The following is a 25,408-nucleotide window of genomic DNA, read 5'->3' as shown; positions in this document are numbered from 1 at the left end:
AGTCTTGTGGGGTCCCTTAGCGTTTAGAAGACGTGAGCTGTGGGGGAAAGGAGGGGAAAGAGAAAGTCAGGGGCTGCTCCCCAGAGGGAGAGTGTACACCCTGGATCCTTTGTTTTGCAGCTTTTATTTCTCTCTGATTGAAGAGAATTTTATGGGAGGTCTCAGGGGAGGGTTTCAGCAAAATATACATCAGTTTCCAGGGTGTGCTCATTCTGGGTTGTGGTCTCCACTGATTGGTCAGTGTCAAGGCAGGGGGTCGTTAGTTATTGCTGCTGGTCCTGGTGTGGCCCACCTGGTTTCGCTGCTTTTCTGGGCCTGAATCTGAAATACAACTGAGGCCTGGATGTTATCTCCAGGGAGGTGACCTTCTGTGTCTGGCTGTGAATTGCTCGGCCAGTTTGTTCAGCTGTCAGTTTCCCTGTTCCACTTGTCCTAGTTCAGCTGTCAGTTTCCCTGTTCCACTTGTGTAGTTCAGCTGTCAGTTTCCCTGTTCCACTTGTCGTAGTTCAGCTGTCAGTTTCCCTGTTCCACTTGTCCTCGCTTCCTGGCCTGTCTCAATGTAGAAATTTTCTTTAAGGAGACCAACCATATGCTGGACTGGAATCCAGACACCCATGCATATCATACTGATGATAATCTATATAATGTCTAAGGTGGGATCGAAAAGTTACAGGAAAGTTTGAAAGTTCAAAAATATATTTATTGTTTTTTCTCAAGCTTCAGGTTCTGTTGGTAATTTAGCAGTAAGACTGGGAAAATACCCCCTTATTTTTTCCCTAACTTGATTCGTTTCTCAACAGCAAAAGCAGAGCATGCCCCCTCTAGTTCATTGTTTCTGTGTTTTGGCTTTTAATGTTGAAGAAGTAGGCTTCTGGTTAAAAACCTGTGTGCGATTTTTTCAGGCCTGACCTTACATGATTACAGAGACTTTTTTTTTTTTAATATAGAAGGCTTCGCAGGGAAAGCTGCCCTCCCCATGCAACTGCAGAACCAACTCAAATGGTCCTATCCTGTTTAATGAGATTCCGAGTTGCTTTTCAGAGACAACAGACCAACACTGCAGGTCATGCATGTGTAGAAGAGAGAACTTTGATCTCCACCTGTGCCCGGAACCAGTCTCATGCTTCCAACCAGGGAACCAAAGGACCAGAACTTGAACACCGGAATCCTTCCAGAAGCCAAGGGCCTATTGTCCAGGAAGATTTAGTCCCTTTACCATAAATGGCCAAGTTCCAAGGTCCTCCAGTTAAAATTTGCCTACTCCTCCAACCCCTTAACAACCCGTCACCTAGTCCAGTGTGTAAGATTTGAGAATTAGAACTCCCATCTTATCAGTTGGCACCCTTTCAAACAATAAACCTTTCCTTACTCCAAACTCAGATGTTTTGAATTTTGGCCTTTCAAAGAGTGGGGCACATGGACTTTGGTTTGGTAACAGCCCATGCATTCCAGTCTCTGGAGGGAGGTGCAGTCAAGGACTCTGGCCCCCTGGATAGTCATGCTCTTGGTATAGTTCATTCCAAGCCCTGCTTCCTTCATTCCTATCGGTCTTTTATCCGAGGCCTTGGCCAGGAGTCCCCTCCAGGTGCCTCTGTGGAGACCTCCTCATCAGGAGGAAGGAACTTTGAAGACTCCTTTCCCCACTCTGACTCATGACCCAGTAATTTTCCACTCCTAGCCGTCTCCCACACCCTCTCTCAAGCCCAGGGTCCTTAAGACTGCCAGAGCCTTTTGTTTGGGGCTCCCTCAATAGTAAGACTACCTCCACATCTGTGCTGATACATATGACCCTCAACCAGTGTGCTATTCCATGGGGGAAAATGGAACAGGGGGGAGGCAGTGTTTTTGTTTTTGTTTTTTTTTTTTTGGTTTCAGACTCTTGCTTATATCATCGCAGTCAGTGATTAGAGGTTTAACTCTTTCATTTTTGGCTTGTTGCTTTAATCAGCGATACCAACAACAGGCAGCTCAGCTCTCTCTCTTCCAGCCCAGTGGAGCTCCTGGCAAATATCAGGCCCAATTCACCTTAAGCTAAAGGATAGTTAAAATCAAATAGCTTAAACCATAGTTAGATTTCAACAAACCTGTGCAAAGTGCCTACTGTATTCCAGGCACTGTGCTGGGCTCTGTGAATAGAGAGATGAATGAACCACAGCCCCTGCTTTTGAAGAGTTCATGGTCTGAGGGGTCTAGAAGGTTAATAGTTCACTTGGCCAGTGTAGTGAGTGCTGTGAGGCAGGTAAGCACAGGGTGCTTCGAGAAACACTGCTCCATGCTGATTTTTGTTCCTGAGCTGAATGGGTGACTGGATAATCAGGATCTCTTTAGAAGATGCAGGGAGCTCTTGTACAATTTCCAGTTTTACAAGAGTCTGTTCTTTCATAAACCTCAAGTTTTTATTTATTTCCAAAGAAATATAGAACTGAAAGTGATAATTCATGCTTTCTATAACAAAGGTGTCATGACTCTGTCCATATGTTAGGACACAATCAAGGGAGCATGTTACTGTTGTTGTTTTTTTGTTTTGTTTTGTGTGTTGTTGTTTTTTTTTGCCAATAACTCTATCTATCCTGGGTTGGGTTAATACCTTAAATAATTTGATGGAATAATCTACATGATATAAAATTGCAGTTACTTAAAGGTGCAAGATAAGATGCATTTTATCTTGGGATAGATGCATTAAATGGGATTGCATTGCATAGTATATGCGTATGTGTAAGCACATGAATAAAGGTTTATATTCTATAAAAGTACAGAATAAAAACAGTAGTTCCCCTTACTCATGGGTTCACTTTCTGTGGCTTCAGTTATCCATAGTCAATGGTAGTCCAAAACTATTAAATGGAAAATTCCAGAAATGAACAATTTGTAGTTTTAAATTGTTGTTCTGAGTAGCATGATAAAAACTCTCACCACCTCACTCTGTCCCACCTGGAATGTGAATTATCCCTTTGTCCAGCTGTGTATAGACAAATTATCCCTTTGCCCGCCCCATTTAGTCACTGAGTAGCCATCTTGATTATCAGATTGACTGGCATGGTTTGTGTTCAAGTAACCCTTATACTAGCCTAATGCTACGTCACAATGCCTGTGTCATTCACCTCACTTCATCTATCACATGAGCACCTCACATCATCACAGGAAGGATGAGCAGAGTACAATAAGATATTTTGAGAGAGAGAGAGAGAGAGAGAGAGAGAGAGATCACATTCATCATGGTCTAATTAGCATATTAGCGGTAGAAGCTGGGCCTGTGAGGGCCAAGGCAAGCATCTGCGGCTGCGAGGGCTGGACCCCTTGCACGAATTTCGTGCATCAGGCCTCTAGTATTGTTATAATTGTTCTATTTTATTGTTAGTTATTGTGAATCTCTTACAACATATAAGTTATAAATCTCTCTAATTTATAACTTAAACTTTATAATAGGTATATACAGGGGTGGGCAAAAGTAGTTTTACAGTTGTGCGTATAGAAGATAATACAATAATTAATGAATAATAATACAAGAATAAACTGTACTTTGTGCAACTTACAACTGTAAACCTACTTTTGCCCACCCCTGTGTGTATACGAACAAACAGGATATATAGATTGTGGTACTATGCATGGTTTCAGGCATCCGCTGAGGGTGTTGGAACATATCTCTTGCAGGCAACAGGGGGCCACTATAATGGTATTTTTAGCAACTACAGCTGATCCTTGAACAACATGGGTTTGAATTGCACAGGTCCACTTATACTTGGATTTTAAAAAATAAATATTGGAAAGTTTTTTTGAGATTTTTTTTTACTACCATGAGGCAATTATATCAATTATCCTAGGTTACCTTAAAGCAATCATATTGCTGCTGCTTCATTATCAATGCCTGAATTGTTATAGCTGTAAATGAATATAAATTTCCTTTTCACATTATTTTTTTAGTTTTTGATAATTCTTAAAACTGATGATGACTATAAAGGGATTCATTAGCTATAGTCCTTCTAAATTTGTGTACATTTGAAAAATTCTATAACCAATCCTATGTAATAAAAGCCTAGGTAGCATCATCCCTTGTGCGACATCATCACGTCATCACAAGATGACCGCCACAAGATGGTTGGCAGGGGAGGGAAGTTGGGGGCGATCAGGCCAGCAGGGGAGGGCAGTTGGGAGCAATTGGGCCAGCAGGGAAGGGCAGTTGGAGGCAACCAGGCCTGCAGGAGAAGACAGTTGGGGGCAATCAGGCCGGCAGGGGAGCAGTCAGACGTCAATCCAGCTGGCAGGGGAGCGGTTAGGAGGCGATCAGGCTGGCAGGCAGAAGTGGTTAGGGGCAATCAAGCAGGCAGGCAGGTGAGCGGTTAGGAGCCAGCAGTCCCAGATTGTGAGAGGGATCCCAGATTGGAGAGGGTGCAGGCTGGGCTGAGGGACACCTCCCCGCCGCCCCCCCGCCCCCATGCACGAATTTTGTGCACCAGGCCTCTAATTGTTAAATATAAAGCAACTAGAGAAGGGAAAAATGGAAAGTAGAGGTTATTTGTTGAGAACCTACTGTGACAGACACTGTGCCAGGTGCTTGGTAAATTTCAATTAAAAAAATCTTAGTAACAACCCCTTGAGATGGATATTATGATTCATGGTTATTAATGAAACATCAGGAGCTTGGAGACATTAATTAATTAACTCACAGCTAGAAAAGAGCAGTGCGAGAATTTGACCCTTGCTTGGGTTCCATTCTTAGTTGCTGTCATCACTGGTATCCCATAACCATATTGCTAAGTGGACAAGCTGGACAAGCCGAGGCCACACATCTGTTTAAAGGCAGAGAAATGTTTCACAACCATGTAGGTTCTGTAATAGAAGACAAACATGAGCCTGCTATTGAGATGTTTTAGCAATGCCCCTTAGCTTTAAAGATGCTTTTGAGTTTTACTGGTTGATGTTGAAGTTGCTAAATTTGCCTGCTGTCAAGAACATTGCTTTGTACCAAAACCTACTTCTCTCTTTACATTTCCCTCTCCCCTATAGGATTCAAAGCTTGGCAGAGACCATGCTTTTATAATTCCCTGTGCCCAGTTCCTGAAATAAGAAGAGATGCTCCTAAATGAATGACCAAGAATGTTCATGTCACAACCTCATCTCCATGCAGAAAATCTCCTTGTGCAAGACGCTGAGGCAGATTATACACCTCCAGACTCCAAGAAAGGACTCTTGCTGCATATTAGTTCTCAACCCGTAAATCAGGAGATAATTTATTCTGTTACCATTTGATTTTATGCTTTTCCGGAGATGGAAAAGACAACGTTTCTGAATCTGAATGGTTTCCATGGCAGAAGCCTGGGGAGGGGGAAGTGTTTGAAGTAGTTGTTTTAGTTCTGAAGGTTAACGCCAGAAGTGTTACAAGCTTGTCTTGCTTGCCTTTGCTGATTCCAGTCTGCTCAACACCACTTGACTATTGCCATTTCCCCAGAAATTTCAAGCAACTGAGTCATGCTGGGGTGCCATAAGAAGGGTCCTGAGACGGCTGATGGATGGCAGGAAAGAGATATCTACAGAGTTTGAAGTTCTGTGTCTTTATAGTTAAACAGGATTTGACTTTATCCCAGACCTCAGATAGCTGCAGGCCCTGCCTCCCGTGGTAGAGGCCTAGACAAAGTCTCCTCAGGTGGGGCAGTGGTACTGAATGTCAAGGTTCTTAGCCCTGAGCAGCAATGCTAGCTTTGCTCTGCTTCCGTGTGGGTGGATTTAGGCAGCTTTTCAGGGAGCACAAGATGGGGCTGGTGCATTTCAGGAAAATGGGAGGAATAGGTGGAAACACATACACAGACTCAGTAAGCTTCCAACTATTAATTTTAGGGTGTCCCCCCAAAATGTACACACACACACTGAATAATTATAAAGTCAGTATTTATTAAAATACACTTCATTTTCAAAATTGAGCTATCAGCTGTTAAAGTGTATATATATATATATGTATATATATATATATTTTGGGGACACTCTGTATATATCAATCCTAATTATAGCATATCAATCCTAATATACAGCATATTTTCTGCAAAAATTATGAGTTAAATAAAATTTAATGGAGATAAGATACTTAAAATATAATTTACAATTTAAAATATCCTGTCAATCATGAATATAGAAGAAAAAAGTGCCAGTAAAGAAAACAAAAACAATATAAATGAAATGAGAACAAAACTCCCCAACTTCGAGATAGTACATCCATTCCTCTTTCCCAGGTTGAAGCTCCCTGAAGCAAGTGATCAGGCTCCAGAGGGAAAAGTAATTTACTTTTCCAGAATGTTCCAGAATATTCTTATAAAATGTTCCAGACAGGCAGCCAAAGCTTGTAACTGGAACCCAAGTTCAGCTGCCTGCCACCACAAAAACCAAACTCGTGAGACAGATGCTGGTGAAAAAAGAAAGGGGTTTATTCAAGTGCTGGTCACCTGAGGAGATGGGGGACTCTTGCCATACGCCCAACTCAACATCTCAGAGCAGGCAGGGGTTTTAACGAGGAGGGAGAGGCAAAGCAGAACAAAGAGACCAAGGGGTGAAAAGTCCTCTACATGCAGGCCACACGGTCCATTCTGATAAGGACCTCGAAACTGGTCAAGTGATGGTCTGTGTGTGTCACCCTGGTCTTTGTCATCCTGGTTCTATAGTTGAAGGTCAGCAAATCGCCTGGAACTGGGATAACTGAAGGTCGGAGTCTGTATCTGAAGTCAGTTCCTAGGATTCTTATACAAACATGCTTTTATAAGTTATAGATCAGTCAGAGTCAGTATTTATAGAAACAAATAGAATGGTGGGTGGGTTACGTGGGTTACGATACCCACTGTTAGAGGCTCAGTAGGAGGCATCTGAGTCTTGTGTTCCACTGAGGTCTCTGGGAAACGGAGGCTTCGGGCCCCTGGAGGTCGCTGCCTGAGGGCATCTGTACTTCATTTGCCTGAGTCCTTGGGCCTCATAGGTTTAGAAATAGGTGGCCTCCTTGTCTGTGGTGTTCAGCTGCAGGTATTCCAGAGAGCCTTTTTTGTAGCTGGCTACACGCATGGGTCTTCGGTTTCTTATCCCCGCAGTCTGTCTTTTCTGCAAAGAGTTGGCAATCATGTCTGAAAACTCAGCCTGCAAGCGCTGTTGATTCTCCCTGGGAAGTGAGTGGGGAGGGAAAATAGAACTTCTCAGCAACTCATACAGAATATTTCTTTGCTCCAGAACAATCCGCTCAGTTTACCCAGCACTTATCAAAGGCTTCTTCTGTGCTAGACACAGGAAGTCTGATAAACAGGCTTGCCTCGGATGACCATAAGGGACTGTTAGCCTGCTCAGTGCAGTCGAATATATAGAAAAAGCAGAATATATTTCAAACTGAAAACTGTTATTTCAATTTCAAAGTGAAACACCATGCTGCTAGAACTTGGAGGCGCTGTTAGGTTCACCCATGCCACTGCAGGGAGGGGGCCAGAAGCCAGAACAATGCTGGGCCCCTGCAACCCAACCCTGAAAACGTGTTGGTCCCACACATTCCTAGGAGTGTCTGGGGAGGACTCAGAATGAATGGAGGGTTTCAAGAATTTGGAATGGACGTGGAGCAATCCTAGGAAGAGGCCAGGTCCCCTGTGCCCCAGGGAAGACCTGGGTGGTTTTGGCATCTATAGGCTTGCCATCTGTCTGGGTCCAACATCTAGGAGTCTGCAAGACGGGGTTTCTCTACCATAGCCAATGCCACAGCAACAGCCACGTGACTGACTGCAGCAACCACTATGCAACTTGGTGACCATTTGAGTCAGCTTTAGAGGAACTGAGACTGTCAGTTAGACCCGGAACCTGTCTTCCTCATCTCAGGGAGGACATACATTCTATGGGAAGACCCAGAACCACAGCCCCAGGGATGGGGTAGATCCCGTTTTCAACATGTGGCCCAGCAGAGAGCTGTAGGCAGGGGTGGAGATGCAGAGTGCCCCTTCGCCTCCAGCGTGCTTTACTCTTATCAGAACCAGACACGCAGGAAGTGAGCTCTCAACCGTCCTCTGTTCTCCTGGGCATGCTGGAATACCCAGCTTCTAGCAGCCAGAGAAGGGAGATTTCTAAACTTCTCACACATGTAGTCCTCATATTTATACATCATTGACACTGTCAAAGCACTTGCCAAAAATCAAGACTGATTGGTAAGTTGGCTGTACGAAGCCCAACTTACAAAGCCAAGACCTCCACTCCCCTCCCCCGCCACAGCCAGCAGCTTACACAGTAGGAGGGGTTGGCAGGTTGTATTCTTGGTCCTTCATCCCGGTCAGCCAGTAGGTGGTCTCGGTTCCTTTTCCCTAGTGAGATGAGAGAGGTGAGAACCATGGAGGCCAATGAGACAGTTCAGTTCTAGCCCACTGTTCTGACAAGTGTTTGTTTCTAAGAAACATTTCTTCTCTGAGTTCCTCTCAGTGCCTGTATTTCAGTGCAGCACACCTTCCTGGGATGGTCTGCCTTACATATGGACAGAGCTTATTTCCAAATGCTTTTTTATTTTTTTTTATTTTTTTGTTGTTAATCCTCACCCGAGGATATTTTTTCCCTTGATTTTGAGAGAGAGAGAGAGAGATTGAGATTGATATGAGAGACACATCAATTGGTTGCCTTCTGCACAAACCCTGACAAGGGCCAGGATTGGAGCCTGCAACCAAGGTACATGCTCTTGATGGGAATCAAACCTTTGACCTTCAGTCCACGGGCTGATGCTCCAGACACTGAGCCAAACCAGGTAGGGCTCCAAGTGCCCTTTCAGAAACAAGTCTCTTGCCCTGGCTGGTAGCTCAGTTGGTTAGAACATCATTCCAATATGCCAAGGTTGTGGGTTCAAGACCCAGTCAGAGCGCATATAAGAATCTACCAATGAGTGTATAAATAAGTGGAACAACAAATTGATTTCTCTGTTTCGCTTTCTCCCTCTAAAATCAATAAAAACAAGTCTCTCAATCACCAGACATGTTTTCTTCAAAGTAGAGTCTCCCCTGGCCCCAAAGATTTTAAAATATCACTATGGCAACATCACAAGAACCTAAAAAGGAAGAAAATTCATCTACAGTTCTGTTATGCCAACAAATCTGACTGGTTTTCATTATCCACATTTTCTTCTGGCTCATTTTGCCATGAAGTTTGCCACAAAAGTTTTGCCACAGTTTCCCCACCTAAAGTGTGTAAACTATAAACACATGTGCATCATAATGAACACTTAAGTGACATTTTCTGGGCCCATGTGGAGGCTATAAAATGAATGGAAACTTACTGAAAATCCTGGTTTTGCTAGAGCTAGTATTTGAAAAGTAGAGTGGATGGTAATATATATATATATATATATATATTTAAATCACTCATCTTTAAAAATAGTGGGGGTTTTTTAGGTGTTTGCATTGTAGTAATCCATAAACCGCTTCTATCTTGGGAGAAATGCTTGGTGTAGAAAATGTATTTCTGGAGGATTAAAAAGTGAGTGTGATGTTAGGACCCTACTACATAAAAGGAGGCTTAAGTTGCAACCACAGTGTAAAGGCTGGAAGTGCTATGGCTACTGGAGACAGATGATCTTACTGGCAATAGTTGGCCTCAGACCAATTGTGAAAAGATTGTAATCTTCAGAAAGCAGCTTGAGAGCCAAGTGGAGGCATTTGGTGGCTTTGGAGGCCAGCTTGCCATCTCTTGTCCAGAGCTTTGAATGATAAAGCAACTGGCTGGAGAGGTGGCCTTAGAGCTGCAGCATCTTGAAGTAAGAGCAAGAACGCAAGGAGACAGGGACATTGACTGTAGTTAAATTACTCCTGGACAGGACTGTGGCTCTTGGGTATAAAGGAGGAATTGGGGGCAAAAGTTGGGTACATGTGGAAGAAATGGTGGCAGCATTTTATGACATAGTGGTCATATTTCAGAATATGGAAAGGGCTCATTGAAGTAAAGAGAGGCTGAGTTCACATTCTTTGGCGGTGGCTTCTCCTACATGGGATAGTGGGTGCCCATCGCGGGGATGGTCAGTGATCATCACAGGGACAGAGGGAGATCCATGCAGAGAGTACAGAAAAGGATTCTTCATCGTATGTTCCCCAATATTACTGACCATTGGGTGTCCAGTCTCAAAGGAAGTGGCCCCTGGGGGTGTGTGAGTGGCTTTTCTGGGTACTGTCTCTGTGGGTCCCTCACCTTTAAGTACGTTTCTCCTCTCACTTCATACAAGAACTGGCACTCGGTTCTCTTCAGGATGGCTATGGTGGATCCACTCACATGGATTCTCAAGGCTGGAAAAGCAAAACAGATCAATGAAAATCTGGTCCATTTGAAATCTGTTACATGGCCACATTTGTTTTCCCTTGATTCCGGACATTCACTTTAGATGTTCTTGACGGCTCAGATATTTTAGTGCAAGAACACTTAAAAACACACCCAGTGCAATAAATATCACACGTGGGAACAAAGAGGGTCTGGCACTGTTTTCAGGGTGCTGAGTGACGGCACTCCTGGGTTGTGCTCCATGGATTCTCATTCCAGCTCAGAGTGGTAGCCCCAGGACCTCGTTTTAGATTTAGCTTGTGGTGCTGAGCTTGAGAACTGGCATGTGGTTTCCCCATGTAAAAGTTCCAATAAGTAGCCCAAGTGTTGGTGACAAGGTAAAGATTCAGGAGACAGTTATAGGGTCTTGATTTTCTCAAATTTTACTCTTCTGGGATATTGTTATCTTCCTGACAACTAAGTGGTGAGGATATACTTCCATTCCTCAGTCCATTGCTGTACATCACATTTCCCATTATGGGTGCCACAGACAATAACAATAGTAAGAATAATAGCACCCCCATATTGTATGCCTACCATCTATCAGAGGATTGCTAAGTGATTAACATATATCCTCTCCAATCCTTCCTGCAAGGTTGGTATCCTATCCTCAAATTTTTGATGCCTAGGAAAAATGAGGTAATTCCCCCACTACCTTAACACAGGCAGTGATTTGCATAGTTATAATTTTAACGCAAGTCTTATAAACTTATTCTTTCCTTTACATCATGATTTTCCAGCATAAACCAGTATCAGATTGTCAGTAAATTGCCAAAACACTGTTCTAAGACCTATATTTTTGCAATGTCTGCCCACATCTACCAATGCTTTTATTCACTCTTGTATATATTTCTGTTACTATCACTGTCATCAATATTTATTTAGCATCTACTACATGCAACACACAGTGCCTCTACCTTGCCAGGCAAATGCAATATAGGTTTTTGCAGATAACAAATACATTTTTCTTTACTAAAACCAATTCCCTGGAAAACCAAATGAAAGAGAAATAGGAAAATGAACCAAGTTGTATACTCCATACCTAGCCTACTGATTTTTTTTTTTTTAACTTACATGGATCTCTGCTAAAGTTAATGACTATTCCAGGTAGAGCATGCCTGAATGCATTGCTAAATAAACCCAAACTAATAGAAGCGACCTAAAACTGAGCCAAAAGAAAGAATAATGATTAGTAAACAGTTGCAACAAAAGCAAATGTAGCAAGGCCTGGAATGACACAGTCTTGTGTTCATTCAATGTGAAGAAGGGTCATTCATTCATCATCTCACTGGCACTTCTTGTGCACGTTATCCTACAATTCCCTCCTGCTGAAAGACAGAATCTTTGTTCTCTAAGAAACACAATCTCCCTTCTTACGGAGGCCAGTGGATTCCATCCTAGAGGCTGTGTTGACGGTATCTCCAAATAGGCAATAACGAGGCATCTTGATCCCCACGACGCCAGCGGCACAGGGACCTGGAAAGGGCAGAAAGCAGGAAGTGGGGGAATGGAAATCACAGAGAGGAATGAAGGTGCCACAATGTTGAATACTCCACTTGATGGAGGCATGTCTGAGGGTGTGAATAATGAGCTCAAATGAAGAATGTATTCAACGAGGGAAACATCATTATTCAATCAATGCATGCTTTCAGAAAGTATTTTGCTCTGGCATAGAAAAGTACATTTGCACAAAGCAAGAAGGCATCAGATCCAGGCTGAAAGGTGGGAAGTCATTCTGAATATTTTCAATAGAAGCAGTAGGATGAAGACTATCCCAGTGTTTGCTCACTGTGCTGAGCCACACAGCCCTGAGCTCTGAACTGCTGGAGGTCCCAGTACACTTGAAGGCTCAATGGCCCAAGTTTGTCTTATTTTATTTTGATTTAGTAGGGTAGCATTTCTGGGATTAATGGCATGATGATGGAAGACCCAGAAGACAAGGATCTGGCAGAATTTTCCCTGAGCATTTCACGTGCCATGTGAATGCGGTGGAATGGGGGAGCACAAGAACATTCTAGCAAAAACAAAGCCGAGGAAGACTGTGCACTGTGTATACCAGGTGGGGAGGAAGGGTTGTTTAAACAAGTATTTGTGTGGAACGACTGAACGCAAGGGGTTAAAGATTTTAGAGGTTAAAGATTAACTCAGAAACTACAAAAACAGGTGTTGGATAGAAGTAACTACTGGTCTTCTAGTTTGGCTGATTTCTAGTTGGGTTTGATCTATGTAAGTTGAGTTTCTTTATAGATTTATCCTATAAACACTCTGTGTTTATGAAGATTAAAAATGTACAAAATACTGGACTCCCCCTGAGTGCTGAGCTTTTCCCTGTTAGATTGGGTGTAAAATAAACAAAAGATAAGCAAACAGAAAAAAACAGACAGACAAAAGAGTAACTCCAGCAGGAAAGGTACAGCAGAGGCAGCTGCTAGATGAGATTTCTGATCTGGGCCTTAGGTCTTGTCAAAAGTGGCTCTTCAGAAACGGAGTGATAACACTGAGGAGGGCCTGGACATGGGAAAATCCTTGCAGATATTAGTTAGTCTTGTTTTCAGCTATCTGTATTTAACTTTGACCCTTTCATTTCTTAGGGTTAAACCCTAGGATCGTACCTAGATAGTAGGTATGTGTGCCTACTATCTATCCTTATTTCAGCCCAATAAGGCAGCGCTGGGGCCCTGGTAGTCCGCTCAGACCTCGAGGGGGTCACGGGGAGAGAGAAGAGGCCAGGACCCAGAGCTCCAGTCTCTCTGACTTGGTTCAGTCAGACCTGTTGCTGTTCCTTCCTCTGGCGATTTGCAATGGCTCAAAACAGACAGAATGCTGTTGCTGGCTGAAGAGATGACCAGCAAGTTCCCTCGTGTGTATATGGAAACATCTAAGACATTTGGTCGTGGACACGTTCAGGAAAGGCTACAGCTGTGTTCCTGACAGTGAACACGCGGTAGCAGTTTTTAACGTCTATTGACTGTCACTTTGAGAATCTCACTGATTTCTTAATCAATCAGTATTTACTGCCAGGCTTTGAGACAGGTGCTGTGGATACAGGATGACTTTTATAAATGCAGTTGTCTGGTCCTGGCCACAAAGCCTGGAGCGATCTCTCTGGTTTTCTATACTGTGGCTCTTCTGCAAGGCTTGAGGGCAGAAAGAGGAGCAATGACAAGAAATTACAGGGAGATGTGAGTTAATTTAACACAGGAAAGACTGTCTTATGATTACAAATATTTAATAATGGAGTGACATGGCTTTGGATACAGTGAGTTTTCAGGAAATCCTGGAATTGTTCTAAAAGTGGATATGAAATTACTAGTACTTATCTTGGAACCTGTAAAGATAATCTATGTCTTATAAAGGATTAATCTAGATGATTTCTGAGGTCCTTTCCAACTATGTTTTTCTGGAACAATTGTAACTCATCTTTTCAAATCTCTACATTCAAGGGTGAGTAACTTTCATGGTTTTTGAAGTGGCTCATGTGCTTTCTGCACCAATGAGAGGGGTGGGTGTAGGGGGCATAAATGCCCTTTTATTATAAGAATTTGACCAGCCATCCCCTCCCCACCCCCATAGATAGTCTAATCCATTTAAGATACCGTAATACTTTAGTGGGGGAAAATACTGAAGTTGGGGGCAGGGGAGAGGGAGAGAATGAGAGGAGATAATTGAAACACTAAATATAGTGACTTAACCAGGAAATCTGGAGCTTGTTATTTTAGGATGTGGTGGTGTTTATCATTCCAGGAGTCAAAGGTGTTTCCTAGAACTCTCTAGGGATGGGTCTAATTATGTCAGGATGTGTCATGGACCTCATTTTTGGCAGACAGATCCAAGAGTAAACCTCACGTGAACACTGATCACATTTGAAGACTCTACACTTTCTGATTTAGTGAGTGCACAGAGATACATATGGTTCCCATTTGCTACAATGCTCAATCCCATACCAGAGTGAACTCCAATGCGAATCCAGATCGGGAGGCCAGGAAGATGCTCCAGCTCGAAGGTCCCCATGAAGCTGAGAATATCCAAGGCCATCTTGGCAATGTCCACTGCATGCCGATTGCCGTTTCTTTTAGGCAAGCCACTAGCTACCATGTAGGCATCACCAATGGTTTCCACCTGTGAAAACAGTTTCTGATCAGTGAAGCTGCCCCTTCAAAAGGCACAAGAAATTAAACATAAGCAGTTAATCACATATCAAATACAAAAAAAACCCCTCAGTATGAGCCCTGTACACTTTTTCTAGGACCAGTTTAAGAGCACTTCTATGCTCATTTCTTTAGGGTTTCTATAGTCTAGTAAAATGGATGATAAAATAGCTGTAGATGTTTTTATGTAAGTACTTCACAATAATGTAAATCACCCAGAGGTGTTGACAATTCTATGAATGTTTAAATAATCCGAGTAGCTCTATGTTATTTTAGAAAGACCTTTATTTACCAGAAAAGTCATTTTCAGCACTTTACCAATTTTCACATACTATTTGAAAAAAAAAAATTGTAGTTTCCTCCAAGATAAAATACACATTCTTGTAGTATGGTGACTCTACACACTTTTATTATAATAAGTAGTAGATTTATATTAACAGTACTGTATAAACATTATTCTTTGATAAATGTCCTCTCTTCCCTTTTAATTTTATTTTCACAATCATATGTATAGTTCATGTTTATTGGTTAGTTAACTTCTTTTTGTCATATATCTCTAAAATGCATAATCATTTTCTGTCTAACAAGGGCTATTGTTAATATGGCTTTCTGAGGATTGGGCTAAGACAAACCCTAAAAGGGGAGTCCTCTCTGTGAGTAATAACCAGTATGACAGAGTATTATAATAATGAGTTTTAAGCTTTACTTAAGGACACAGTGTTCCAGGCATATTGTTTATCTAAATAATCTTTACAATAACCCATTGAGGTGGGTATTGTTATCATCCCATTTTACAGATAGGCAAACTGAGACCTGATGAAGTTAAATATATTTTAAGAGATCACATGGTTCGTAAGGGGCAAATTGGGATTTGAGTGAAGAGATCTATTTCTAAAGCTACTTGTGCCATATGGTATGCTGCTTTTCTATCATGAGAATGTGGGAATTCAATTCCCCTTTTACTCTTCTGACTCAGACTTAATAGCCTAGAACTGGTCAGCATGCCAGTCAGGTAACAGATCCAGTTGTGAAATTGTAGAAATCTCTCTTTTTTTCTGTGGTCTTTTTTGAATGATGCTGCTATTTCAACAACAAGATATTCTTATTCTACTTATTATAACTCCAGTGTCTTGCAATTAGCCCGAACACTATCCATTTTTTGAAGATGATTTGAGAGGATAAAATTTTCTCTAAATTTAGTACCCAAAATTCATTTCTGCTGAACTTTATGTTGTTGTTTTTTTCAAACTACTTAAAGTCATATGGTCATTTTGACTTCTGGTCCTTCTTTTTTCTTTTCTTTTATTGTTTAAAGTATTACATGTCTTCTCCCCCCCCCACCCCCACCCCCCCCCAACTTTTAGCCCTTCTTATTCTTTTACTTCTCTTCATTTTGAGCTCAGATTCAACCACTGATGCATTAAATCATAATTTAGGAAGGACAAGACCTGAGAAGTAACAGAAACAACTAATTCTGACTCTGCTGACCTGGGGCCTCAGGATCGTCTCAGCCTGTTAGGTGAGGTGGTTACCTTGTACACGTCATGGTGATCGAGAATGTGGTCAAAGCTCTTATAGATGTCATTCAGCATGTCCACCACTTCCATGGGGGTGCTGTATTTGCAGATAGTGGTGAAACCTACGATGTCACTGAAGTAGATGGTAACTTCCTCATATAGTTCAGGCTCCACAATGCCTTTCTCCTTCAAGGATTTAACCACTAGCCTAGATGGAAGGAAGAAATTTGCCACCAACTTTAGTAAATTTTTTTTTCTTCTCTTACATAAATATTTGAGATAGTAGTAATTGTCCTCCAGGAATTCTAGAATTTGGGATTGCCAGTAAACTGGGTGGCTAGGAAGCAAAGATAAGTTGCATATACCATATATTACATACATACATAAACATATAATACATGCATTTGAACTCAGATGACTATAAGCAGGTTTAGCATTAAATTAGTACTTGACTGTTGAACCTAATACACATATACACATGCTACTACATAACATACTTGCCTACTTTTTACCTCTCTATTCATAGTTTCTTCTAGATATAACTCTATATCCAGAAGCTGAGAGGGAGAGTGTGTCATTAATGCAAGGGCTTGAGTGACTATAGCTATATCAGATCTTTCTCATCATCCAAATCAATGGTTTTACCTCCCAATGTCATTTAACATGACATTGTTTGTTATCACTATGAAGGAATATGGACTTAAAAATTAACTTGGATGTAGTATGGACCAGAATTTATTTGATATATTCTGAACCAGATTTGGGTTCTTTAAAAAACAAAGTCAATTACCATGTAAACAAGTTAAAATTATCTTAAAATCGAAGAAGTCAAGTAGAAGCAACTTAGAATATCTTTGTTGAAGAGATATAAAGAGCAGTTTATCAGACTCAGAATTAAGAGAGAAGAACTACAAGAAGGGACTCCATATTCCCTTATGTGCCAAGGTGGCTTTTCATTTCCCCCAACCCCATCATGAGCTGCATGCTCCCCATCTGCCCTTGGGGTCACTCTGTAAAGGATCCGAGTATGGAACCACTAGAACCAGAACCTGGAAGCTGGGAGGTACCATAGAGGTCATTGAGAAGAAATCCCTTATTTTCACAGATGAGAAAGCTGAGGCTTAAAAGTATGACTTTTACCAAGTCCCATGGCCACTGAGAGCAGAGCCAGTCCGAACTCAGCAACATCTACCCCTTTAGGACTTTTGTTGCTCAGCACCCCCCCCCCCCCCAACTCCACCCCTAAGGCCTGGGACTGTCGGGTAGCTGGGAAAGGCCTGGAGCATGTTGACTGTGGTAGAGGAAGAATGTCAAGCACTTTCCCAGAAACCAGCCCATCAAACACAGAAATTACTTGGAGAACCTCCGGAGCTTGGAGGGAAGAAGTTTTTCAGCTGGTGCAGTGAGGGAACTCAGGACCTTTGATAAACAGCCGTTCGGTGTGGCTGTTTGGATGAGCAGGGGCACCTCTGGGCTGGTTGTTCTTGACATGCCCAGTGTAAGGGTGCAGATTATTTTTGTAGGCCACCTTGATGTAACGATAAAATTGGATATTTCCCATTTTTACCCTTCATTTTACTGATTATATCTGAAAAGTCCTATGAGCTTGGAAAGTAGCATGCACGTGAGAGAAACTGATGTTCAGATAAATGATGGAAGAACTATAATCTCACATGGCGAGCTTTCATAAACAGGTTGTTGCTGACACAGAATTCGTTGTACGGAGTAGATGTCTTTGAAGAACTTCCCAAAGAAGAAAAACCTATTTTAATCTGTTTAAGAACCTCAAAGGGAAGGGTTCAAATAAGCGTTAAAGTAGTGATCTGGTTCCTATATGCAGTCTTAAGTTTATTAATAATTTTGCTGTAAATATTTCTGTTTTATTCTTCTAGTTACTGTTGGTTTTCTTTTACAAATACAAAGAGTTTTTACATAAATGACGGAAGTGAGTTGCACTGGAGTCATGGTGCGTTGCAGCTATTGAAGAGATTTGTGTTCTACAACCTTGGCAATCCAATAAAAACATTTACCATCTCGTGGTCAAAGTGGCACATTCAAGCAAAGGGAAGAAAAGAAAACCGAGGTGGTGAGCTAGTTGTTTGCAATCATTTGAGTGACGTTCTTGGTTAAAACCACACTGATGATGACACCCTGGAAAAGCAGCCAGGTAACCAGGGTCTTGTTTTTGTTACGGAGTTAAAGGCCAGGCAAAGAGTGATGCATTATGTAACTAACATTCATGGAGCGCTGACAGAAGTTGCCTAACAGGGGTCCAGCCTATTCCAAGGGTGCCATTCCCAGGCTGTTCCTAGGCTCTGTGAGGGCACGTGGGTTCTGTATTAGGCTCTCTTGAGGTCTGGATGACTGAATAGAGTATGTGTGTAACTTACTTCCTCACTTATGCTGTAGAAGAGAAACTATGTATTTAGAAAACAGCCTGTACAATCTGAAAATCATTTTTTTACTCATGTAGAACTGATATTTGAAATTAAGTATGGGATCAAAATAAAATAATAACTAATACAAGTCATATATAAAAGTCAGAGCGACTATGTGTAATAACAACCGTGGATGTTCCAGGCACTGTGCTAAGTATCTTAAATCCTGCACCTTATTTCAGGGGATGTTTTGGAACAGCCTGTGAAGCACAAGGGAAACTGAGCTTAGAGCATTGAGGAAAGTGCCCAAGATCACACATGCACAGTAGGCGGTGGGACCATGATTTTGAAGTCAATTTCCATGATTTTATCTAACTGCTAGATTCCCTACATTATCCTTAACCTAATAGGACATTTTATTCTATTTTCATGAGAGGAAAACATTGCTTCTTGCTGTAACAGTGTACCCACAGTGGCCTTGTCCTACGCCTATTTCCTAGCTCTTCACATTTTAATTTCTTGCTTATTAGCTGAGTACCAACACTTACAAAACTTTAAACTGTTTGGTGACCCCAACCTTACTTCCTTTCCCTTCTGTCACAGCTGTTGTATTATTTCATAAAATGGAGGCCAGCCTATACATGCCTAGGAGAGGAGATATCTGATGTGTAGCCTCACCTCCTCCACTAGAAACACTTATACTTCTCGTAACTTGGCTTCTACTTTGAGGTAGAAAGAAAGCAAAGAAACAAATACTTAGTGCCTGAAAGTGCTTTATAGCTCACAGATTCCATAGGAGACTTAAATGTCCATTTCACAGAGGAGAGACCGTGATTTGCTTAAGGTCACAGACTTAGTAAGAGTGACACAGAGATGTTGGAATCCAGGTTATTCCAACTCCACAGTCCACGCTCCTTCTGTGGCACCACATGGCTACTTGAAAATAACATCTTTTTTTAAAAAAAGTATTTAAAGTGCAAGAGAGCAGAACAAGGGTTAGCAAGATCCATGCATTTTAAAACGCAATCTCTTAAAGAATATGCACCCCTATGTTCATAGCAGTGTTATTTATGATAGCTAAGATCTGGAAACAGCCCAAGTGCCCATCAGTAGATGAGTGGATAAAAAAAAGCTGTGGTACATTTACACAAAGGAATACTAAACAGCTGTAAAAAGGAAGGATCTCTTAACCTTTGCAACAGCATGGATGGACTTGAAGACTATGTTAAGCAAAATAAGCCAGTTAGAGAAAAACAACTATCACATGATCTCACTTAGATGTGGAATCTAATGAACAAAATAAACGGATGAACAAAATAGGTCCAGAGGCATAGATGCATGGAACAGAATGACAGATCTTAGTGGGGAAGGGAGAAGTAGAAGAGGAAGAGATTCACCAAAGAACATATATGCATATAAGCATAGCCCAAGGACACAGACAATAGTGTGGGAAAGGCCTGGGGTGGAGCAGGGGCTGGGTGGAGGGGGGGCAAAAATGGGGAAAAGGGGGATATCTGAAATATGTATATGAAACAAAAAAAGAATATGCAAAGTGGACCAATCCTAAATAGATCAAGAAAAACAATGCTAGATAAATATGCTGAAGCTTTCAGCTTTAAGTATGAGGCATAGCTGTGTTGTGGGAAACCACAACAGCAGGACCATTTGTCTTACCTTGGGAGCAACATAAAATTTAGTCTGTCAGCTCTGTCCCTCTCTGCCTTGTACAGCTGTGTTCTTTCCTCCACCAGGTGTTCCAGATTTCGAGAGTATAGCTGTAGACGTCGGATCAAGGTGTCCATATAACTTTCACTTTTCTGGTCATGAAAAAGGCTGTGGGTAGTATATAAAGAGCATTGTTAAGAAAACATGAACATCCATTATAACTATGGGCAAATATGATGAACAGGTAATTAAACAAAGAAAAAATAAAAATGACTGATACCTAACAAAAACATTTAACCTCAGGAAAAATGAAAGAAATATAGAAATAAGATTAATGAAAAGAAAGAAAGAAAGAAAGAAAGAAAGAAAAGCAAATGTTATAACAATGGTAATCAATGTAGGTAAGAAGGAAGACATATATACATACAACCTTCCTGGAGGGATATCTGGTAAAATGTGTCATAGCTTTTTAAGAATACACATACCAATCAGCCCATCAACTCTGTTTCTAAGAATTATTTTAAGGAAACAATCATGAACATGCTAAAGTTAACTACAAAGCAAGTCACAGCAATTTTTATAATGGCACACATTTGAAAATAACCTAAATGGGTAACAAAAAAGTAGTTAAAATATTATGGTACAATGGAGTACTAATGTAGCATTAAATGTGAATTAGAATAGTTAAAAACAAAAGATACTACTTCTATATCGCTCATGAAAAATTTCATAAAATAGCAAAAATTATAATCTCATTTTTAATTTTTGAAAACTGATGGTCATCTACTCACAACAAATGATCTTTGTACTTTCTTGTTTGCTTATTCATTTTCCAAAATTTTAATAAATATTTTATAATAAAAGAAAAACTTTCTTAAAAAAAAAAAAGCTCTAGAGGAGATAAATGAAAGTATATGAGGAGAACCAAGAAAAGCAAAGCTGAGCCTTACATGATCTCCTCAGAATGGAAAGCCAGGATCCTAAAGCAAAAAACCTAATTCTGAATGCGTTTGTTAGACCAAGGAGACTTGGATGAGATGCCAGCTTTCTGTGACATGAGCCTATGACAAGCCTTGGTGCCAAGCTGGTTTCAGAGGCATGCTGAGTTCCTGCAGAGTCATTGTGGGGATCAGAGATAATGTTGGTAACTAACACATATCGCACAATTGAAGGGGCTGAACAAATCATACCATTTTGTTATTACAACAACAGCAATTATAAATTATAATTTATACAGTCAAGGAGAAGATGGCCTACATCATCATTCCCTTGGGATGTGGAGGGATGATTGTTAAAAATTCAATCCATTCCTGAGTCCCATTTTAGACCTATAAGACTGGAAATTGCTAGGCTTGGGATTAAGAAACAGAATTTTTAAACAAGTTCCCCAGGGAATTTACTAGAAACACCTAGAGTCTAGTTGGTAGAAAGGGCAAGGGAGCAGGTGTAAAGGATGAAGATGGATATCTTATTTCATGATGAATTGATTTAATTAAACATTTCCTCAACCTTGGCTGCATTTTTTAAAAAATTGGCTGCAAGTTTTAATCATCTAAGGAGCTATTAAAACTCCCGATGTCAGCCTGCTCCCCAGATCAATGACATCAGATTCTCTAGGGTAGACGATCAGGGCCCCAGTTTATCTCCAAGAGTTTACATGTCATCTGTCACATGTACAAGCTCATCTGCTCTTAGTAACAGCTTTGTGAAGCGATGAAAAGTGGGCAAGAATTAAATCGCTTATTATGTCCGGCTCCTTTCCCCCAAAGGACAGCTTAGATCTACCAAATCAATGACCTCACTTTGATTAACTTCACTCTACTTCTTCTCCAGCCTTGGGCTTTTAGCCTCGTTAAGTATCTGAATGACTTAATGAGAACTACAAAAAGTTAGAGCTGGAAGGAATTGTACAAATGATCTTGTTCAGTCCAATTTTACTAACAAGAAAATTGACACCCAATTAGGATAAGTGTTTTGCCCAATGTCCCACAGCAAGCTATTATTAGATCCTAGTGTAGAAACTGGGTCTCCTCTCTCACTCCAGTGTTATTTTTCTCACTCTGCACTGTCTCTAACAGAAAACACGAGAAATCTAGAATTCAATCTTACTGGATAATTGTGTGTTACTTTTTAAAAAAAATCCTGAATTATAGTCTGATTCATGACTCAAGTCTTAAGGACGTAGGGCCAAAGTTGCTGATCCTAAGATTTAATATATTTTTTTTAAGATTTGAAAAATGTAAGAAACTTGGTGATCTTAAGAATTATCCAGGGACTTTACAGATTTCCAGGACCCATAACAGACTTCTAAATTCTAATTACCTGCAGAAGGGTCAGGGAACTATATTTTTAACAGACATACTTATGATTAGTCAGAATATAGTTTTTAATCAGGCAAGTTTTGCCCTTGAGTATTTAACTTGCCAAGTGATTATTTCCCAGAGAAAATGGTCTGGTAGTCTCCATATCATTTTAATTTTTCTGAGGTAGGTGCTTCAGTCTGGGGTTTTTCATTAGAATAGGCATTCTCATTCTTAGGTGCCACTGAATGTCAACTATTATTAGAATAATCTGAAATCGGTAAGAAAAAAAAGCAAAAATGTCAGCAATACCCAAATATCTTGGCCAGTGTATTCTCAATTTTCTTGAAATCTGGTCTCTTTTCTGGATCTTCCTCCCAGCAGTTTTTTACAAGTAGATATACCTGGAAGGAAGAAGGGGTGGATTAGCTCAGGGGGTGGCATCCTATCCTATTTTCCTCCAGGATGGGAGTAATTGAGGCAACAACTATTTTAAAAACATCCCAACTCTGACAATGAGGATGAGGTCGCCCCGTTGTCTACAGGGTATCTCAGGCATCACCACCTGTACCGCCTTGCCTAAGCCCTTCCCTTAGACACTGAATTAATGAAAAAGGTGATATTGATTTGGACAAGGCCAGATTGATGGGAGAGATAAAATGCATTTGCAGGGTGTGTGTTGGGAAGAACAAGAAATAGTTGGGTTCAGTGAGTATGTGACAGTGACTGTCAATGAGAGTGAGGCACTTCAAGCAGCATTTTTAACCGTGGCTAAGAGTGGAATTGCCTGGGAGAGTTTACAAAATTTCTTTTGCCCAGGCCCCAACCTAGGAGATTCTGACTTAATTGGTTTATGAAGGAATCTTAGGGCTCTCGGATTTAGCAAACAAAAATATAGAATACTCAGTTAAACTCGAATTTCAGATAAACAATGAATAATTTCTTTAGCATAAGTATGTCCCAAGCATGGGCAAAGGACAATTTTATATATATATATATATATACACACACACACATATATATATGTATATATATGTATGTATATGTATATATATAATTATTTTCATTACATATTAATATAAAATGTTTATTATAGTATTAAATAATATAATTATATATAATTAGATTATAATTATAATGATATTATAAGATTATACTATAATTATAACTATATTATAATAAATAATTGCATATAACATCATAATTATAATGGAATTATTATGATACATAGTCTATACATTATTATTGCATATATAAAAGAGAAGTGAGGAAGGGGAGGTTCAGGGGAAGGGGGAGACATGAGGAAGCCCATGGAAACCTCATCTCACTATCACTGGCTCGCAGCTTTTGTTGAATCGGAAAGCATGGTGCAAACCATTAGTTAGTTCTTTACTTTAGTCAGAAATAGGATGACAAACCGTATCGGGTGCAGTCCCTGCCCATGTTCTTTGCCTCGGGGCATCCCCGGGAAGAACTAGCTATATGCATGGCATAGCCCTTGCCTGCCTGCATTCACCACCAGATGATGCCTTTGCCTTGGTACATGATCTGCCGACGGCCTCAAAGAGGCATGGACAAATCCAACCCACAGCTGGGCTGACGCAGCACCGCCGAGTGAAACGGAGGCACTGCCACGTCATCTAATTTCAGGCCTGTATTTTATTGGAACCAGCTACTAGATAGGAAATCTTTTCTTGCTTCCAATTCCAGAACCATCTGACTACACAAGCGAATGGAGGAGGAAGAATGCTTTAGTGGAAAATGTTTTAAGCAACATGTGGCTATCCTCAGACTAGAAAGAAGTGTTGAGAAGGGATATGCTGACGTGTGGGGAGGAATCCCAGCATCCTGAAAATCAGGGTTATGGGGATAGAATAAGACCAGGATAGGAGCAGTTCTATTTTAGAACCTTGGGGCTACAACCTGCCTTTAATATTGAAATAGAGAAAAGAAGAGGTGAGAACGGCCCATTCACACTCAGCTAGGCTGGACATAAACCTAACCTGGAAGGATGCTCATAACTTGAAGGAAAACATTTTTATCTTTATCCCACAAGGGACAAACAAAAGGTTTTATTTTTAAGACCCTAAACACTTTTAAAACACGTTATTTACTATCTTTGGGGATTATAAAAGCTCAGATAAAATCCTAAAATAAATTTAGAAACTTTCCCCACAGGCTTTAAAAGCCTTTGTGAGGGATTATTAAAATAAATTAAACAAATGCAGAGACAAAAGCTCAATTTCCTTCAGATGAAGAATAAAAGGAGAGAAAGTACCCTTCCCTATTGTTTCCAGATGTTGGCATACTTATTTTTCAATCACTAGGTTTTATTTACAAGCCTGGCCAGTGTATCACATGGGCATCTTGCTTTGTGAGCTCCTAGGGACTGAGAATGGAACGTGTGCTTAAGGAACCAGCTCTTTCCTGAGTTCAGAGAAGTGGAAACATATAAGGTTAGGGTGGCAGGCTGATGATGGCTCCCGGACATATGTCCGTGTTCTAACCCCTGGAACCTGTGGATGTGACCTTATTTGGAAAAAGGGTCTTTGCAGGTGTGATTACCTTTAGAGTCTTGACTTGGGGAGATTATTCTGGATTATCTTGGTGGGCCCAAATGCAGTCACAGGTATCCTTATATAGGAGGGGGGTAGAGGGAAATTAGAAAAGGAGAGGAGAGAAGAATGTGACTACCACCAATTGGAGATTGGGGTGTTTGGGCCACAAGCCAAGGAATGTCAGCAAGCAGAAGCTTCTGGAAGTAGCAAGGAATGGACCCACCCCTAGAGCGAAGATCTTTTTAGAAGAGCATGATCTTGCTGACAATTTTTTCAGACTTCCAGCCTCCAGCAAATACATTTCTGTTGTTTTAATCCATGAAGTTGTGTTTGGTAATTTGTTACAGTGGCCCAGAGAAACTCACTTCCAGCTCCTTCTCCTCGGCTGTTTCCAGGAACAGATCTGGGCGGAAGGGCTTCACTCCATTGGAACTCTCCACTCTGAAAATCTTCTCTGGTGGGACGAGAATAATTCAATTACAAGAGAGAATGCAGCATTCGGAACGTGGAGCAGAGGTCAGATTCCGAACTGGCTCACCGACTCCGATG

The 25,408-nt window shown here is 41.0% G+C and overlaps 1 protein-coding gene across 1 annotated transcript in view; it reads right to left on the bottom strand.

The window, feature by feature from the left end:
* Positions 1-6,392: 6,392 nt before the first annotated feature.
* Positions 6,393-25,408, bottom strand: part of GUCY2C (guanylate cyclase 2C) — a 67,863-nt gene continuing 48,847 nt past the window's right edge. Inside the window, exons 19-27 of the mRNA XM_070410652.1 lie at positions 25,225-25,313; positions 22,614-22,705; positions 20,011-20,169; positions 15,974-16,166; positions 14,238-14,412; positions 11,671-11,769; positions 10,168-10,262; positions 8,230-8,306; positions 6,393-7,132 (exon numbers count right to left, since the gene is read on the bottom strand). Of these exons, the coding sequence (XP_070266753.1) occupies positions 6,958-7,132; positions 8,230-8,306; positions 10,168-10,262; positions 11,671-11,769; positions 14,238-14,412; positions 15,974-16,166; positions 20,011-20,169; positions 22,614-22,705; positions 25,225-25,313 (1,154 nt within the window). The 3' untranslated portion in view covers positions 6,393-6,957. The remainder of the gene's footprint in view (positions 7,133-8,229; positions 8,307-10,167; positions 10,263-11,670; positions 11,770-14,237; positions 14,413-15,973; positions 16,167-20,010; positions 20,170-22,613; positions 22,706-25,224; positions 25,314-25,408) is intronic.

Source organism: Myotis yumanensis, unplaced genomic scaffold, assembly GCF_028538775.1.
Source record: "Myotis yumanensis isolate MYYU_CA2020_CCGP unplaced genomic scaffold, mMyoYum1.0.hap1 SCAF_3, whole genome shotgun sequence".
NCBI classification, from domain to species: domain Eukaryota; kingdom Metazoa; phylum Chordata; class Mammalia; order Chiroptera; family Vespertilionidae; genus Myotis; species Myotis yumanensis.
The sequence above is the reverse complement of the archived record's forward strand: the minus strand, read 5'-3'. Positions and strand labels throughout refer to the sequence as shown.